At 43.5% G+C, this 18,898-nt stretch overlaps 1 protein-coding gene across 5 annotated transcripts in view; it reads right to left on the bottom strand.

The window, feature by feature from the left end:
• magi2b (membrane associated guanylate kinase, WW and PDZ domain containing 2b) overlaps nucleotides 1–18,898 on the bottom strand; it is a 119,491-nt gene that overhangs the window by 12,280 nt on the left and 88,313 nt on the right. For 4 of the 5 annotated variants that reach the window (XM_079501004.1, XM_079501005.1, XM_079501008.1 and 1 more), the window contains 9 exons: nucleotides 15,310–15,842; nucleotides 14,713–14,881; nucleotides 7,390–7,421; nucleotides 6,160–6,352; nucleotides 5,031–5,146; nucleotides 3,887–4,079; nucleotides 2,921–3,166; nucleotides 1,358–1,543; nucleotides 807–1,125 (listed from right to left, as the gene is read on the bottom strand). In XM_079501004.1, the coding sequence (XP_079357130.1) occupies nucleotides 807–1,125; nucleotides 1,358–1,543; nucleotides 2,921–3,166; nucleotides 3,887–4,079; nucleotides 5,031–5,146; nucleotides 6,160–6,352; nucleotides 7,390–7,421; nucleotides 14,713–14,881; nucleotides 15,310–15,842 (1,987 nt within the window). The remainder of the gene's footprint in view (nucleotides 1–806; nucleotides 1,126–1,357; nucleotides 1,544–2,920; nucleotides 3,167–3,886; nucleotides 4,080–5,030; nucleotides 5,147–6,159; nucleotides 6,353–7,389; nucleotides 7,422–14,712; nucleotides 14,882–15,309; nucleotides 15,843–18,898) is intronic. The other variant, XM_079501006.1, reaches the window with a different exon arrangement.

Raw genomic sequence — 18,898 nt, 5'->3', positions numbered from 1 at the left:
TTTTGAGTGGTGTAAACCACTCCTACACCACTCAAAAAGGGGTGCAGCAGGCGGCTGCTAAAAGCCATTGCATCCTTAAAGGTATAATTCAGTAGCATTCTCTTAGGGTGCAGGGAACAGAACCCTGGGGTTGGTGCCCTTATATTATAGAGATATAGATACCTGACAGGGATCAATTGTTTACAGACTCTTTTAGAATTAAGTGGTATTACACAACAAAGTTGAGAGTAAGCCTGGGCCTGAGAGGCATAATGGGACAAAACCTTTGCCTGAACCTGTTAGAATAAAGGATGATTCCATGCTGGTGGTGACCTCCTGCAGTCACCATCCTCACCAAGAGAAAAAGTGTCCATTTCTCAATAACTGTAGTCTGTACTTGTATGCTCGTGAACTTGTGAAATATCATCAGTTACTGCCTGTCCCAATTCAACTCACTTTCGATCAAGAGGTAGTCTTGCATAGCCAGACATTTCACAGATCCGCCTACAGCAATAAAAAAAAAACTTAAATAGAGTCTTCTTGAATATTTGCTTTGACATTTTCAGAGATGTGAGGTCCCGCTGGATTGACTGAAACATGCACGGCTGACTAAATCAGTGAGCCGCAGTGAGCCTGATCATGTGACATCAAGTGCAAGTCTGCCTCAAAAACGTGGTTCTCTGATCTCATGAACCTGAGAGAATGTTCTCCCCAAGTTAACTTGATAAATACATTATTTCAACGGTTTCTCAGACTCATAGACTTCACAGGAATACATGCAACATTCATTCCCCTTCATCATCAGAGTACTGGGATGTTGTCCTTACCTGCCGTCATGGAGGTAGAGCTGGGGTGGAGGGCCAGGGTGCTGGGAGACTGGACTCTGCTGGGTTCCAGCTGAAGCAGGTTGGGTGGCTGCTGGGGCAGGCTGGGTAACTGCTGCTGTTTGGCTCGGCTGGGCAGGTGTCTGACAGGGCTGGGCAGGTGCTTGTCCTGGCTGGGTGCTGGTCGGGCCAGGCTGGGCAACTGTTTGGCTGGGCTGGGTGCCTCCTTGGTTAGGCTGCGCTACAGGGCTGGGTTGGGTGTGGGGACTGTGTTTCTGTGTCATTGGACTTTGCTTCTCTGAGCTAGGCCCAGATTGAGCATCTGCAATGGAGAGTTGCCATGGCAACATAGGTTTCACAAAACAACATCGACGTTTCATAGCAACAGTTGGAATGAACTGCAAGCTGAACATGTTTTTAAGCCAGGAAGATAAATGAACTGCAGAACACACAGCTTGCAATGCACCCTGAAACATTAACATTAAAAGATTACTCTGACATGCATTACTTTGTAAAATGAACCACCATCCTTTCACATGCATACATGTACTTACCCTCTTCTGGTATGATGTGCAGTGTAACAGTGAGCCCAGCGTCTTTGATGAGTTTCACGATGTCTGCATGAGGCATGCTGATGATGGACTGTCCGTTTACTGCCAGAATCCTGTCTCCTACCTTCAGCTTCCCACAGCGGTCTGCAGGGCTGCCCTCGATTATACGTCCTATCTTATGGGGCACAGCTGGAATGGACAATAGTGAGGAGAGTGTCGGTATTCATTTTGGATCAAGGTGTCCAACCTTTATAGTATAAAAGGATTTAAACTGACTGAATGGAATGACTTTTGTTCCTCTCATTATTATTGCTGCATTGTCCTCTACATTTATCTATTCATTCACAGAATCTCTGTCGGTTTGTCCCGGGCATAACTCGTGTGCGGCCTGACTGGACGGCCTCATGTGGCCTGGGGGTGTAAGGGGCCAAGTGCCACTGCACACAGAGAATCAAAAAAACACAAATATCTGTATCTGTCTGTCTGTCCGAGTGTCTGCGGGGCATGCACCGAAAATGTGTTTGGGAGGGGTGTGTGGGAACTCGCTTCCCTGATCGGCCAAAGTTTGGGAGTGATGTGGGCACCGGATTCCCTGATCGGCCAACCCGACCCGATGGCTTAACTGATTGGCCGAGCTTCGCGTCACGTTTGGGCCGCTGAGACAATGTGTTTGTTATGTGGCCACCGGCTTCCCTGATTGGCTAACCCAATCACATTTGTACCACTTCGCCAATATAAGTGGCGCCGTATGACAACATGTACGACTTCAGGTAAAGGAGTATTGCACAAACGGGTGGCTATGTATTGCCCACCCTGCATCGTTCCCAACTTGCATGTCGCCTTTTGAGGAGCGCTAGCCCCTCCAACGTCTGGCTTTCAGACATGAGGTCATGAGGCAGCCAAGTCTATGGACTTTTAGTGTTTGACTCATGATTTTTTTTAAATACCTGGAAGCAAAGAGAGCAAACTACACACATTACAATTGACAGAAAAGACTGCCAAAATTCATAACTTCTTCTAGATATAATGTCCAGAGAAGAAACAGTTTAGTATGAGCCACTTCATCCTGCAGTGCACTAATAAATTATATAAAATAGCTCTTCTAGACAGAGTTTTGGGATATGCAATGCATACCACCAGGTGTATGCAGGCGTATGAGGAAATCTCCAGAGGGTGCCAAGATTATTTAAACTTGGGAAAGACTATTTGAATGCTATGATTATACTGCATGATTACACCTCAAGGTCACGTCTATTATTTATACAAATTCATAGTCCAAAATGCTACAAACCGATGGCCAACACTTGTCACTTGAGCTGTCTTCAACTTTTTTCAGCACTCCAATTGTTGCCGTTAACTAGTTCACTGTGGTATTTAACCCTATCCTTTTTAGTTACACAGTGGGCCGAGGAACACTTCAGTGACTTGGCAGCAATGTAGCTGACAACATTGGTTGTTTTGCAGGTATTGTCGCCGCAATTGTGAACATAGCATTAAAGTTTTGTTTTGTGTTATTCTACAACAATCCTCTCTTGGCATTTTCTGTCCGTGAGTTCTGTGACTTACTGATTATGGTGGCGTTCTCTGGTCTGTTGAGGGAGCTGATGATTACAAAGCCGAAGCCCTCATTCTCCTTGCGGTTAATGACCACGTCACTGGTCTGCAGGGCCGAGCCCTCTGGAGCCAAAGCAGCGCCTGGGGCAGTGGCGGACGCTGCGGCAGGACCGGAGGCAGAGGCTGCGTCACTGCGAGGAGAGCTGTGCTGGGTGGACACTGAGCCTGGGCTTCGGCCATTTACTGGACATGGCTCACCTGGAGGAGGGGGAAAGTCCACATATTGTAGGTTAAGTGCTCTCCTACTGTAAAAAAGTGTACACATTACTCAAAGTCACAAAGCCTATCTAATTAAAAGTTTATTCTAATGGTTGGCGAAGTGTAACTGTGCATGACTGCCACTGCGGGGGCAAAAAAAAGAACATTCAGCATTCAATTACCAGCTTTTCAAGCATTTTCAAGGTAACCGGTCATTTAAAATGTGAGTTACTTATGCTTTTCAATACAACATTATTTGAGAAGACAATCTGAAATGGTGCTCCTACTGCAATACTAAATATATGACAGATGTACAACAGGGGCCTGGGGGGGGGGGCATTTTTAGATAAGATAAGAATATACTTACAACCACATGTGTACATTTAGGTGCCATTAGAACTATTTGTATTATAACATTTCAATCAAAATCATTTCATAGTCATAAACAGAAAACACTACTACAATATTATCATTTTATCATGTGCCAATAGTGATTCTATTCTAATTGATTGTGGGCAAAACCTGACAGCACTCTTTTCAATTAGATAATTATACATAATTGTAATGATACAGCATTAAAAAATAAAATAAATAATCTGTGAATTAGTTTGCGGACGCCCTGGCTATGCGTCGCAGACCCCACTTAACACTCGTGGTGTGACGGGAGTGAGACGTGCTACTTGTTTTTTACACTCTTGGTAAACAAAACAGTGCTCTCACCAGGCATTTGCACTCTCCTCCTCACTGTCAGACTGACTTGCCCGTTGCGAGCGGCCGCATGCATCAGGTCGATCACGTATCTGTGCGGTTTCCCAGCAACCACCATCTTATCCACCGAGATGAGCTCATCTCCGGGTCTGAGTCTGCCGTCACGCTCAGCAGGGGTGTTCTCAATGATGGCGCCAATCACAATCTGTTAGAAGACGATGATCAATATTAGCAGCATACAAGAACCATTGGCTTGTGTTATAGTGATGATAATAATTATCATCTCCTACCTCTTGCATAACCTTTCAGTCGTGACATTTGCAGTGTTAATCATGCTAACTTTGCAGCTCGTCTGACCTTCCTAAATGCTCTGCTGCCAGCGATGTGGTCATTAACTCTGCAGCCAGATTCGTTGACCATTTGAATACGTTTAACCACTTAAACCCTATATACCTCGTTGACCACCACTTAAACCCTATATACCTCGTTGACCACCACTTAAACCCTATATACCTCGTTGACCACCACTTAAACCCTATATACCTCGTTGACCAGAGTCCCCCAGGGGTCTAACACTAGACTATATACCTCGTTGACCAGAGTCCCCCAGGGGTCCAACACTAGACTATATACCTCGTTGACCAGAGTCCCCCAGGGGTCTAACACTAGACTATATACCTCGTTGACCAGAGTCCCCCAGGGGTCTAACACTAGACTCGGCCCACTCCCTTTTTCCTGCTCAACACTAGATCTTCACCAAACTAGAATAGTGAGCTTGTAGCTCACTATTATATGTGTTGTGACGCGTTGTGAGCTTGTAGATCAGCTATTTTTGCCAACTATTCGCACCAGAATAGGGACACTTGGGGTTCATGTGGTCAAAACCTGTGACAACTTAGGCAAGGTGAGAATGTGAGGGTGCTGCAGATGTTTGAGTAAGGACTGTTTTATTTGATCAGTGTGTGTGTGTGTGTGTGTGTGTGTGTGTGTGTGTGTGTGTGTGTGTGTGTGTGTGTGTGTGTGTGTGTGTGTGTGTGTGTGTGTGCGTGCATGCGTGCGTGCGGTAATTATGAATGCAGTGTGCGTTGTGTAATATGAGGTTAGTGGTGTGTGATGTCAGGTTATAAATGTGTGGTCCAGCCCGTCCCATACGAGCCTTGTCACGGGCGTCCGGACTCACAGCCTGCACGGCCTCGTCTCCCCCCAGGATGCGGAAGCCAAACCCCGTCTTCTCCCTCAACAGATGCACCTCCACCTCATGGTACTCCGCACCTGACACATGCACGCATGCACACACACACACACGCAAGAAAATAAATTCAACTCTTTACTTCATTTGAACAATTCACCCCAATGCGTGCTATTCACAGTGACAGTTTGTTTGTATGTAAATTACACAGCAAAATCATGAGCAGTAATTTAACAATTTGTGATGATTAGCGGTGTTGTCACTCACACCCACTGGTTGCGTTCAGTTCATTCACGCGAGTACGTTCACTTTTAACAATGGCTTGACGTCACACTACCTGGCGGAGGAGTGAGTCGGCGTCTCATCTGAGCTCCGGAAGGAATGGCTGTTGTTTGATGCCGCGGTACAATGTGCTTTGTTTTGTTTGTAGCCTCGTAAAGTTTATGTTTTGTTTGTCACATGGATCATTTGGTTTGGAGTGGAGGACAAGGCACTGTTGGAGGATCGAACTGAGAGGACGCCTATTCTCTATGGAACATTGGGATCGGCAGGAGGAAACCCTCAGCAGTGGGGATTTAAACAACAAACTTTTATGTCCGTGAGTACTTAACGTGCAGACAAAACAGAGGCAGAGCTGAGGGGATGGATTACAAACGGGTACCGTGCAGGTTTACAAACTAGTACCGTGTTTTTGTGAGAAATATTGAGGGCTTGGAGTAACTGGGAACTGTATTGGATTTGGAACTGAACTGAACAATTGTGAATTATTATCCCTTGAACTTTGAATATTGTGTGAGTGATCCAGTTACTATTTATAGGGTGTGTAGGGAAGAAGACACACCTAGGGTGTGTAGGGAAGAAGACTTACAATATTAACGCTTCTAAAGAGAGATCAGACTTACTAGCACGATGTAAAAAATAGAAGATTTCGCTTCCCGGTTTTTGGGGGAAAGGGAAGGCTGGCTATTCAGAATAAAATCTCCCTCATCTGCTTGGCACTCTAGAGCCTTTATTCTGAAATATTCAGTGGCATTAGAAGTGCTAAACTGATGCTCAGGATTATGTAGTGTTGTTAAGAGAGATGCTCTGCACTTACGTCGGCTCTCATAGATGGCCCTAGACTTCTCGTAGAGGTCGTAGGGGTCAGGTTTGTTCAGGTCAAATCCCTCAGTGGAGTCCGGGACAGAGGTACGATGCTGTGGCTGGTTGGGGAACGGTGTACCGGGGGGCAGTACCGGGGCGTTCAGGCTGGTCTGGGGACTGCCGTGAGGGTCCCACTGGTCTGGGAACTACCAGGGTACCAGCAGAAGTGACGGAGTAAAAAAAAAACGTTATGTGAGAATTATACATGGACTATATGTGATTTCATTTTTAAACTCTTACTGAAGTCAAATGTCTTGTTATAAGTAATGTGTTTATTTTGCTTTGTGTTCTATGTAAAGCACATTGAAGTGCCTTGTTGAAATGTTTAATACAAATAAACACACACACACACACACACACACACACACACACACACACACACACACACACACACACACACACACACACACACACACACACACACACACACACACACACACACACACACACACACACACACACACACACACACACACGTGATGTCTAGCCTCCTGCAGAGCCACACCATAAAAACAAATCAATATTTTAAATATCATTATGATGTCGCTATGATGTGAATGAGTCATTCTGTCTGAATATTGTGTCTAAAAGGGTAGATTGTTAAATGTTATTGTTGAATCTGTTCAACATATATGTGTGTGTTTGAATGTAAAAAGGCATAATGGTTCTGTAGCTGTAGTGGTGTGATCTAACTCAGGGGTTCCCAAACTTTTCAGGCCGAGACCCAAAAGAGAAATGAAGACGTTTGCCAGGGACCCAAACTAGTGAAAATAGCAGATAAGCGCATAACACGTTGCTTCGCACAGCATTGCGAGCTTGTAGATTGGCTATTTTCATCATACAATTATTATATCATAAAATAAATTATATATATATTTTTTTATTATTCATGACATTTCTTAGATTTGTTTGTTTGTTTGTTTTAACATTTATACAATTATTTAATTCGATTTGTATTTGAGCTGTGACCCACAAATGCGTCGGTTTGGGACACTGACTACTTTTGCTTTGAAGTGAAAGTCAAACAGCTCCGAGGCAAGTAAGCGACGGTGACAAACACACACATTTCAGATGAAACATGTGTTCTCCCTCTGCTTCGACAGACAAACACGATAAACACAACCTCAAACACACCAAAAGAGGGAGGCAGACACACAGGAGCAGCACGGCTTAATATCTGTACCTGTTTGGAGGTCTTCCAGGGAGAGATGTGGCCTGAAGACAAAGAGATGAAGCACAATTAGCTAAATCTCAGGGAAGGCTGCTGTGCGTTACGCAATGCCTTATGATATTTCACAGAATTTCCCCCTCATAATAGACATTAACACGGTGAGCCATCCGCACAAGGCAGACAATGAATCACTACAGAACCTCCACAGCTCACATGAGCGTGACACCAGTCTGCTGAAACCTCCTTTTGCAGAATCTGTGGCAGCAGCATCAACAATTTACCCACTTTGTATTCCTTCCTGTTTTGTTGTGTTGTGTTTGTGTAACACCCCCCATCCCCCCTACCCCCTTAAACGAGTTTGGTCATTGCATTTGTTTTCAGTATAATTACATCATTAGCTGCAGGCTGAGACAGTTCCCCCACCCACCCCTATATAACTCATACTTCATGTGGGCTGGGTGTAGGAAGCCGGAGTAGCCTTGCCTCTACATATCAAGAACAACAAACAACAGATACTGAGGCTGCTGAGACCCAAATACATACATTTAAGTGTGTGTGTGTGTGTGTGTGTGTGTGTGTGTGTGTGTGTGTGTGTGTGTGTGTGTGTGTGTGTGTGTGTACACATGGAAATTAAATATATGTGACATATTATTCAAAATTGTCCACCTGCAAATATGTTGCATATAGACATATATTTCCTATATCCACATATGTGCATATATGAAACTGAATATGGCCTATATTCTGCATATACCCGTTATATATATATATAGGCATAATATGTTCATATATTTAAAATAAAACCATAGCACCACCATTAGCCTTTTCATGTCCACCTAGAAGGCGCTCGGGCACCACAAGGGGTGCATGCACCACAGTTTGGGAATCCCTGCCCTAGAGACTCATAACCATTTATTCTTCTTATAGAGAAATGTCTGAGAATAGTGAATGAGATGTGTTTATTATTCATATTCTGCATCTGCTTTTCTGTTTAGGTCTAACAGATGAAGGCTACAACAAGAACAAACAACACAAAACCCCAACATTCTATCCCAAGCAGAGAGAAAGAATAATAATAATTTACATGACAATGATGATGGAATGAAAACTGGACAGCAATTAAATTGTTGGTTAATGTCACAGACTAGTACAATTTGAACAATTCATAACAATACTATACAATTTACAATTTACAATTTAGGCATTTAGCAGACGCTCTTAATCCAGAGCGACTTACATTAAGCAATAACAAAAGCAAGGCATACATCACACATATAAAAAGTAGTTATCATGAATCATGCGTAGACTAAGAACGTAACAGTGGAGTATCTATGTAAACTATACATACTATACTATATAATATATTATACATGTGTACTACAAAGTGCTATGACTACATAAAGTGCAATTCTACTATACATAATGTGACAACAATTGGATATAATAATGTATTAAAATCACATCACAAATCCATGGAGAAATCCATACATTATAGTACATTACGAATCTGGCATGACAACATTATGAGGTAGTTATATGGTTGTAGTTAAAACAAATACAATGACATAAAACTTTAAAAAGCATTTCTTCTTATTCCAGTTCATATTATCTTCCCCTATTCCAGTCACGGCATCGCATGTTTGTTTCTCCTTATTCTATTATTATCTGAGAGTGTGTCATCATAATTATGCAATGCTTTATCCGAGTGCTGGGGAAGGTCACATGCTTAAAGATAGTGTAACTGTGTATGTGTGTGTGTGTGTGTGTGTGTGTGTGTGTGAGAGAGAAAGCAAGAGAGAATGAGAGAGAAAGCAAGCAAGTAGTAAAGCTTGTAGCCGGGGAGCCAGCACCAAAAATTTGAGAGGACCTGTGATGTCATGACATACTTTTTATTTGTATTTTTTCTATTCATTTGGTCATTAAGGTCCACAGAAGGAGAGGTCTGCTCTGCTGGAAATATTGCGAAAAGAAGTTATGGCCATTTTTGTATAGCCCACCATAGAGCACCGAAGTCTGACGTCACTTTCAGTAGAGGGCACCAACACACAGGTTTGTGTATTTTTGTATTTGTATTGAAATCTCCATAGGGGCGATTTTATGTCGCTTCATATAAGAACTGTGTTTGAAAAATAAACCGACCACCCCAGCCTTTCTGTCAGGGGAGTGGCTGTGCGTCGTTAATGATGTCCATTCATATTTGATACAGCCAGTTTCTGGAGAAAATGGAATTAATGTGACTGCAAAAGCCTTGAAACTACATATGAATGCAATGTCGCTGAGCATATACGTCACACCCAGCTGTCAACATATTGCGTTCCTGAGATTCCTCGTTGACGTAAGCTCAGCTGGTGGTGACTCGACTTGTACTAACCACGATACATTACATATCAATAAAATTAAAATTAAAATAAACGTAATTAACGTTCAGTTTCTGTTGTGCGACGGGCTGCGGGCAGAAGCAGCCTACCCGGAAATGTAGTCTCTGGGTTGTTTGGCTCGTTTCTTTTTTTTTTTACAATATTTATTTTATTTGGAAAAAGCATTACAAAAACATCATTTCTATGCATACATAGAACACAAGTGCAATTCCCAGGATTTTTTTTCTTTTCACCCCTCTTCCCTCCCTCCCCCCTCCAAGTGACTCCATCTCCAGTGTCTCTGTGTCCTTGCTTTCTTCAGGACTACATAATGGCATCAGGTCAACACTTAACAGGGGCTGTTTGGCTCGTTTCTAACGCTTATTTTGTTACTCTTTGGGTATATTTGTACATTTCCACCTTCAGTCGATGCTTCATATCCATATGAGTGAAAAGGCCGGGGTGATCGGTTTATTTTTCAAACACAGTTCTTATATGAGGCGATCTGAAATCCCCCTATGGAGATTACAATGCTTATAAGAAAAATACACAAACCTAGGGACTGGCGCCCTCTACTGATAGTAGAGGGCAGTGACGTCAGGACTTCGGTGCTCTATAGACAACCTATATAAGGCAAAATTTCATCATACTTTAAGTAGCATGTGACATGTCATACTAGGGGGTTTTCATGATTCTGAATCCATTCCAAGCATTAGTTTTACACGAAGAACACATGCTTGGAATGGATTCAGAATCATGAAAACCCCCTAGTTTGACATGCCACATGCTACTTAAAGTATGATGACATTTTGCCTTATATTGGTTGTCTATGGTGTGGTATACAAAAATGGCCATTTTTTTCGCGATGTTTCCGGCAGAGCAGACCTCTCATTCTGTGGACCTTAACACAATCAGTGCCCCCCCCCCCCCCCACAAATAAAAAGTATGTCATGACATCACAGGTTAGGCCTGGGCCATGGCTCAGTGGTCCAGGCACCTTGGCTGGTAATCCAGTCTGGCAGTGTGCCGCGGGTTCGACTCCCGATCCCGACGGCCTTTACTGCATGTCTTCCCCCATCTCTCTCCCCATTTTCCTGTCAGCCTACTGTCTGTCCCTCCATAAAAATATATAAAATAAAGGCGAAAGCCACAAAAAAAAACATTTAGACATCACAGGTTAATCCTTAACCGTTGAGCTTTTGGGCCTGTGCCTCCCCGGCTATTGCAGTCGAGATGTTGTCTCTCCAGGTTTAGTATGCTGGCCTTCCTGGGGCATTGTGGCACTGCACTCTGCCTACTACACATCAGCCTTGTCCATGGTGCTGAAGAGAATCCTTTAGACATGAATGGAGGCTTCTATAGAGCTGTCCATGGTGCTGAAACCATTCACCACACCAGCGTGGGCAGAGGGGAGGCCGTGTAATAACCTTCTGCAGGGAATAGGGGCCTTAGGGAGGAAGTCTTTAAGGAATTCTAATAACCCATTCTCTGGAAACGTACCTTAATGACCCACTGGAGAAAATGAATATGAGTTACAGAGCAATTGTCCGAGCATCATCCTTGCAGACACGTTTAAGCTTAATTTAAATGCTAATACAATTGCTGAGCATATGTGCCGGATGTGTGGGGCGCGCTCCCATGCATGCTGATGAATTACAAATGAATGACTGCTAGTGAGGCACCACTCTCCGTTGCTTGTGAGCCAGTGAGCAGGGAGTCAGTCTGGCAGGTCTGCCTCACAGACTAGCCTGCTGAGTCCCTGGATGGCCTTTAGATCACCCCGATTGGCTTGTGGAGCCTGTCGCCCTTTCCTCACCAGCACAATCTACATTCTCATTGGTGCGGGGAGCAGTCTATCGTCAGCATTTGGCTCGACTTCAAATGGAATGTCAGGGGACGGAGCTGTGAACACGACCACAGCTCAGTGGAACTCTGGCAGAGTGCCCACACTAGAGCAGTTCGTCTGACAAAGAGACAAAGGCGCGTGCACACACACACACACACACACACACACACACACACACACACACACACACACACACACACACACACACACACACACACACACACACACACACACACACACACACACACACACACACACACACACACACACACACACACACACACACACACACACACACACAGTCTCTCACCTCACATGCTACAGAAGTCTGACACATCGTTTCTGTTCGAAAAAGCTGCATTTCGCTCCGTCTAACGGATGTGTAACAAGCGTCTGAAATCATGCGATTGAACAAAGACAAACACCCAGGTGTTGGAAACAAATCGGTGCCAGTCGACACAAAATGTACAGTCGGTCCTGACAGCAATTGTCTGAGTCTTTTTATATAAGACCTAGCCCGGCGTTTCAGAGAGAGAGAGAGAGAGAGAGAGAGAGAGCAGCTCTGTGTGTCAGGCTGATAGTCAGTCTGGAGCCTTTGCTTTGAAAGGTTTGACAGAAAGGGAGGAGGCTAGTTTGAGAGGGGAAAGGTGGGGGTGGGAGCATCTCTCAGTTTGGAGGATGCAAGCTGTGTGTGTGTGTGTGCGTGCGTGCGTGCGTGTGTGCGTGTGTGCGTGTGTGTGTGTGCCTACTGCCTATATGCATATGGGTTTTGTTTGTTTAAAATATGCATGAGGCAATTTCATTTGAGTATTGAATTTCTGTATCCTCGCTGTAAAGACAATTGTTGGTATTTCTGACAGTGAAAAATGAGAATGCGCTGTGGTAGATGTTAACCACCAGGTGGCGGGCAGTACACCAGCTCTGTGTGTGTGTGTGTGTGTGTGTGTGTGTGTGTGTGTGTGTGTGTGTGTGTGTGTGATGGATGTGAGCCGCTAGGCTGATCTGTGCAACAGCAGGCAGTCATGAATGCTTAGAATTACACATACACACAGGGGTCGATTTGTGGTGGGAAAGGGGGGGGGGGGGGGGGGGGTCAGTTCTTAATCATGCCAGCCTATACTCTTTTTCATATGACAAACGAAAATAGCCAATCTATACAATCTAAAAAAAATAGCTAAGATGCACGCAGTGTGAGCTTGTAGATTTGTTATTTTTCAATTACATTTTTTGAAAAGAAGATTTAGAAAAATGTACTTGCCCAAAATAGTGATGCCAGGGTTAGTGTGGTAACACAATTATTTAAATTAAATGATCAAATTGTGATGTAAACATATCAGACTACATTTCCCAATACACTGAATACAGTATTTAATTCAGTTTGACTAGAAGCATGGATGAAAACAAATCCCCCCCACTGACGCTAAAGATGAATGACCAGAGGGGGTTGGGTGTCAAAAACAGTATTGATTTTCCCCCCTTCCCCACCAGCAAATCGAACCCTTGCCTTCATACACATTCTGAGATGCACGCATGGTGTGCATACTTGCAGAAATGACACACGCACAGAGACTTGGCGAATATTTTTGGACTGCTGAATATCTGAGCCATGTGCTTGACATCACAGATTAAATTTGTCTTGATCTAACTGCCAAACGCCATGAAATCATCTCACCCGGAAAGATACCAGATTCACAATCAATATACATAATTCTGTCAACATTTTGTCATAGTATATCCAGTATGTCTGCAGCCATACACTTCTGAATATTCTTTTCTTCTTCTTTTGCTGGAGGAATTCTTGACATATTCTATTTGATACCTCTGAAACCTTTATCCTCATGCCTAAACACTAAAAGCAGCACTTGCATTGTTCAGTCAAGAGGAATAATGCATGGGATATATATATGCATGGGATACATATCCCATATATATATATATATATATATATATATATATATATACTGTATATATATATATATATATATATATATATATACATACAATGATGTGACAAATAACATCAAGTCAAAGGAGAAACCCAGAAGTGAATTTGATCTTTACTTAACCGTAAGGGTGAGATGGGCAACAGGCTTGTCAGTAAAGCCTGCCCCAAGTCATCATTAACCAAAATATTTTGCACCAATTTAGAAAAATACATTTTATAATGTTTTTCAAAAATAGCAAATTTACAAATTTTACAAGCTTGTAGATTGGCTATGTTTGCTATTTGTCGTACGATTAAGTATAGGGCTTAAGTGGTTGAGGCACATTTTGACAGATGTTGAACAAATAAAGTGAGCAATTTCTATGCATTTCTGCTTAGGCGGCCAATCTAGCAGGACATTAGGAAGAGAGGGAAACTGGCCTCACTCCATGTTGCCCTGGTGATCTGTCAAGAAATCTCATCCTGCCTTTCAAACTTCTACACCATTACATTCTCTACTCTCTCTCTCTCCAAAAGCAGCTACACTTACATGTACTCCCTCAGGGTAAAGGCATGTGGCATAATGTTCATTAGATTTGGGAGGATGGGAGAAATGCAGAAAATGGACTGGAAAGTAGTTTTTTTTATGTGAATTGCAATGATAGTATTCAGTCATCATAGCTGCAACAATACCAGGACTAAATGATCTCAATATGATAGCTTGACTACAAGATTTCACTGAAGAGCTTTCAAATATTTTATGTTGAAAATGGAATGGATGCAGGTAAACCACATTGCCCTGATGGTGACGCAGAGTAACATACTAGAAACAGAGGAATTATTTATCACTTTCAGACCACACACTCAACTAGAAGTGTGTGGTCATAGCTTCAAATGTGTGAAATATGTATTCAATTAAAAACTATCCAGTTGTATGTACACTACAGTAACTCATACACCAAAGCTTGCTTTTATCAATAAAAAGCACACTTTAAAAGGAAAACATCAAAAGACCAGCGTTATTCAGTTCACTGACCAGCAAGAGATGGCAGACAAATAAAAAGAGAGAAACAGAGGGTCACACAGACAAGCCCGGGGTGTGTTATGCAAAAGAAAACATGAGAGAGACCAAATAATAGAACCAGACAGGCACACATGTACTGTAAGAACAAGAACACACAGATGACGAGGCAGACAAACCAACTGACCTGTGCCTCCTCTTTGAATGAGGAGTGTAGCCTCGGCCCCCACCGGACACTCTTTGAGCAGCTCCACCACACGTCCGTGTCCGGCTCCAGCCACCACCTGCTGGTTGACCTCCAGGATCAGGTCTCCCTCCACCAGCCCTGCGGCTCCCTGGGAGCCTGGCTCCAGCACCTGGACCCAAAGTACAGCACAGTCCACTGTTCATTTTGTTGACTAAGACTAAAAGACATCTAAATCTCCTGAAAATATTAACACCGGCACAGTCACAGTCTGACACAGACCAGTCAGTAGTACAAATCTGTACTTACAAAATTTTCTGGATTTGTCAATGTGTGTCATGAAATCGACGCAAGCATCTGGTTATTTTGTATTCGGAGAGCATAAAATGTTAACGCCGGTGTCCCTATGTTTGCAATGTCATTTTAGGTGAAAATGCTAAACATTGTTTTTAATCATTTAAACAGTTTGTTATACAACAAAGTATATGGGGCTTAAGTGGCTAATAATACTGCTCAGAGGTTAGTGTAAAGTTCAACTGAATATCCTCTAGAATTTTACAATTCGCATTCAACACACTGCATTCATACCGTAAAACGAACCTGTTTGACCCGCTGTCCAGTAGGACTGTCCGCAATCGTGAACCCAAATCCTTCCGCCCCTTTCACCATGGTAACCGTCAACAGCTCCGCCCCCTGCATCGCCCCGGCTATGCCCGCAGCCCCCGAAGAGGCCATGGAGACGTTATCGTCGTGAGGAGTGAGCGCCGGCACCGAGCAGGGCGTGGTGGGGGGCAGCGAGGACCCGTCCAGATGTGTGTCCCCAGGATGAGGGGCTCCGGGCGGGACCATGCCCTGCTGGGAGCTCAGGGACAGATACTCCAGGTAGGGGTCGTAGCTGCCGCGGCCGTTCACCACCAGGGGGCGATGTTCCATGCCGATGGGGGTCAGGGCGGCGGCAGCGGCGGCAGCGGCAGCAGCGGCGTTGGGGTCCTCCGGGTCAAAGGGCAGCGGGTAGCCTCGGCATAGCACCAGCGTGACACTCTGACCGATGGGCACCGACTGGAACAGTTTGACCACGTCGGCGTGCGTGGTGCCGAGGACGCAGATGTCGTTGATGTAGACGATGACATCACCTATAGGGAGGGGGAGAGGTGACCAGAGGGGCTTCAGCGAGGACGGAACACTGTGTCTGTGAGATAGAACATCAGCCGAGGGGCCCAGGCAGTCTGTAAGCCTACCCATGTACTACCCACGTGAACCCTAGTGTAACAGGCGAGCAATCTACGAAAATAGCCGGTCTACAAACTCATAGCGTGTTGCGTTGCTTTGTATGCTTGTAGATCGGCTATTTTCAGCCAACAGATTCTGTGCACAGTGGAAAAGGAGGGGCCTAAGTACACCTAGGTCGATGGCCGAGCGGTTAAGATGCATGGCTCTAATACAGGTGTGATTCCAAAACCCAACAACCTTTGCTGCGTGTCACTCCCTGTCTCTCTCTCCCTGTGTCCTGTCTTTCTAAACTGTACCATCCAATAAAGGCAGAAAAGACCAAAAAACAAACAAGAAAGTACACCTGGGGGATCCCAGTCAATTAAGTAGAGTTTAAGTGGTCACCTTATGTCAACATGAGAAACTTCGGAGAGCTCCCTGTGTGCAAGAAAACAAGAATCACTTGTACTCACTCACACACGCAAATTAGTTTTGCAAACATTTGGGGACATTGCATTGACTTACATTAATTCCCTACTCTCTTACTCTAACCTCAACCATATAATACTGTGAAAGCCATTTTTGTTCCAAATGAAATGATCCACGATCGACTGGTTTTGTGGATGTCCAAAATCTGTCCCACAGACACACGCACGCACGCACACAAGCTCGCACGCACGCACAGTTGCACATCCACTGTCAAACACTCACAAATAGTACATGATCATGGCCTCAGTGGTCGACATGGTGTGCAGAGAAAAGTACCTCTTGTCACCTTCTGTTGCCATAACTGTCAACTCTCAGGGGCAACAGCGCTTGTCGCAATGACACAGAAGAAGCACAATGTCCCTCTGAAGTGCCACATGGGACTATAATATCCTCTCACCTACAGTGGTTTCCACTTTCATGTTGTTGGCACTTACTGTCACCCTTTTTGGGGTTTGAGTGACGTTAACGCCACAAGGCACCAGGAAGTGATGTGAAGAAGAAGCACTAGGGGCAGCAGGGAACTTGCATAAGGCTGTTTAGTCTAACGACTGACTCATTGATATGCAAATCACATCTATGGACCAAGCCTCACCTATACAGTCCAACTAATTAAATTGTCCATGCAGTTGCACAATCTTGATTTTATATTTTAACATTATAATATATATTTAAAAGCCTGTTAACAATATTGAGGAGTTTATGTAGTCTTAGTCTTAGTAGTCGTATCATTGTAACTAGCGCCCAGTGTCAAAGGACATCTCAGTTCTTCTAGAACAGGGGTTTTCAAACCTTTTATACCAAGTACAGTACCACCACAGAACATATCTGGCTCTCCAAGTACCAGCATAATAACTGATGTTAAAATACAGCATAGACCTGCCCCAACCTATTCAGCTATTATTAACACAGGAGGGAAATGTAATTTATTATTTGAATTGTTTTGTTTTTGTTCCATTCCTAAGCCAATTTTTCTGGTGCTCTGATGCACAACTGATAATAGTTCTAATGTGATTAATCAGTTCTCAAATCTTCTATTAAGGGCTATGTTTATTTATTTGATATGGACATAACAATTACATTGCTCATTGCAGCAAATTGTAGATGTATTTTTTACAGTGTGCAGTGTTACACATGTGCTAGTTTTCACCACTTGTCCACAGGAGACTTTTCTAGGTATGCTGTCATGCTCATTTCAGAAGAAAATGCAATTTATTCCTTGAATTGTTTTGTTTTTGTTCCATTCCTAAGCCAATTTTGCTGCAATTTTACTTCCTAAGCCAATTTTACAACTTTAATTGTATTGCTATTTATTAAAACATTAGGTCTGCAGAATAAATGTTGTAAGTGAAGTATTCTAAGGAATTCAGAGAGATTGTTATGGTTTTACTAACAGCACTGTTAGACTATGACAAACATGAGTAATAATTTATAAACTATTTCCAGTTCCCATTTTGTAAATGTACTGTCTAAGCTATATTTACTGACAACACTATTTATTCTAAATGCCATTTTACAGTACAGAAAAACATTAGAGAGAGTCCAAAGGGAAGTACGCACATCTAAAAAAATTCTACATGTGCTGGACAAAGATACTTACAATGAAAAATGAAGGCAGTCCGCGCACACTAGGTCTCAGCTCCCAGACAACTTTATTAGAGGATCATGAATACATAATACATATAATATTGTATTCATGATCCTCTAATAAAGTTGCCTGGGAGCCGAGACCTAGTGTGCGGACCACCTTCCTTTTTCACAGTACACAAACAACAGCAAAAATGCTTTCGTCGAATAATAGAGACTTTTCCTGCTGCCATGTTGAATATTGTCATTGCTGTGATGATGCGAAATAGGGACGCTAGAACTGCTATTCACCAACAAACGGCTGATCATCTACAAGCTCACAACAATGCATCACGTAGATTGGCTATGACCTATGAGGGATACACAGTGGCTAAGGGGGGGTAATGTGATTAGTGCTCAGTGATGTTGTTGAAATGTGTGTTTCAGTAGTGTGGGTGGGCCTGACCAATGCAGTTACTGTTTGCCGTTCCAAAAAAAGAGAAAAGAAATGAGATAAGAGAGTTTCAGAGGGAAAAAAGGGAGACAAGGAAGTAGAGAAAGAGAGAGACATGGAGTGAGAGAGAGATGGAGAGAGAAGATTGACAGACAGAGTGAAGGGTCGGAGTGCCTCGGTGAGTCTCTGAGGATATGTGAGCCATCTGGAGCACACTGGCATCCACAGATACGTCTGATGATCCTGTCACCAACATGGCAGTCTTGGAGAGACACGTGGATGCATTTCCTACATCGTCCACTTGAAACAGCAGACCCGATGATGCTCAGTGAATGAAAATACAAAACGCTGTAGTAAATGGTGCATTTATATAGCGCCTTTATCCAAGGCGCTTTACATAGATTGTGCATTACATTCACCCATTCACACACACATTCATACACCGATTGCAGCAGAAGCCATGCAAGGTACCAA

Source organism: Electrona antarctica, assembly GCF_951216825.1.
Source record: "Electrona antarctica genome assembly, chromosome: 5".
NCBI classification, from domain to species: Eukaryota; Metazoa; Chordata; class Actinopteri; order Myctophiformes; family Myctophidae; genus Electrona; species Electrona antarctica.
Note: the sequence above shows the minus strand (reverse complement) of the source record. Positions and strands in the feature narration are given on the sequence as shown.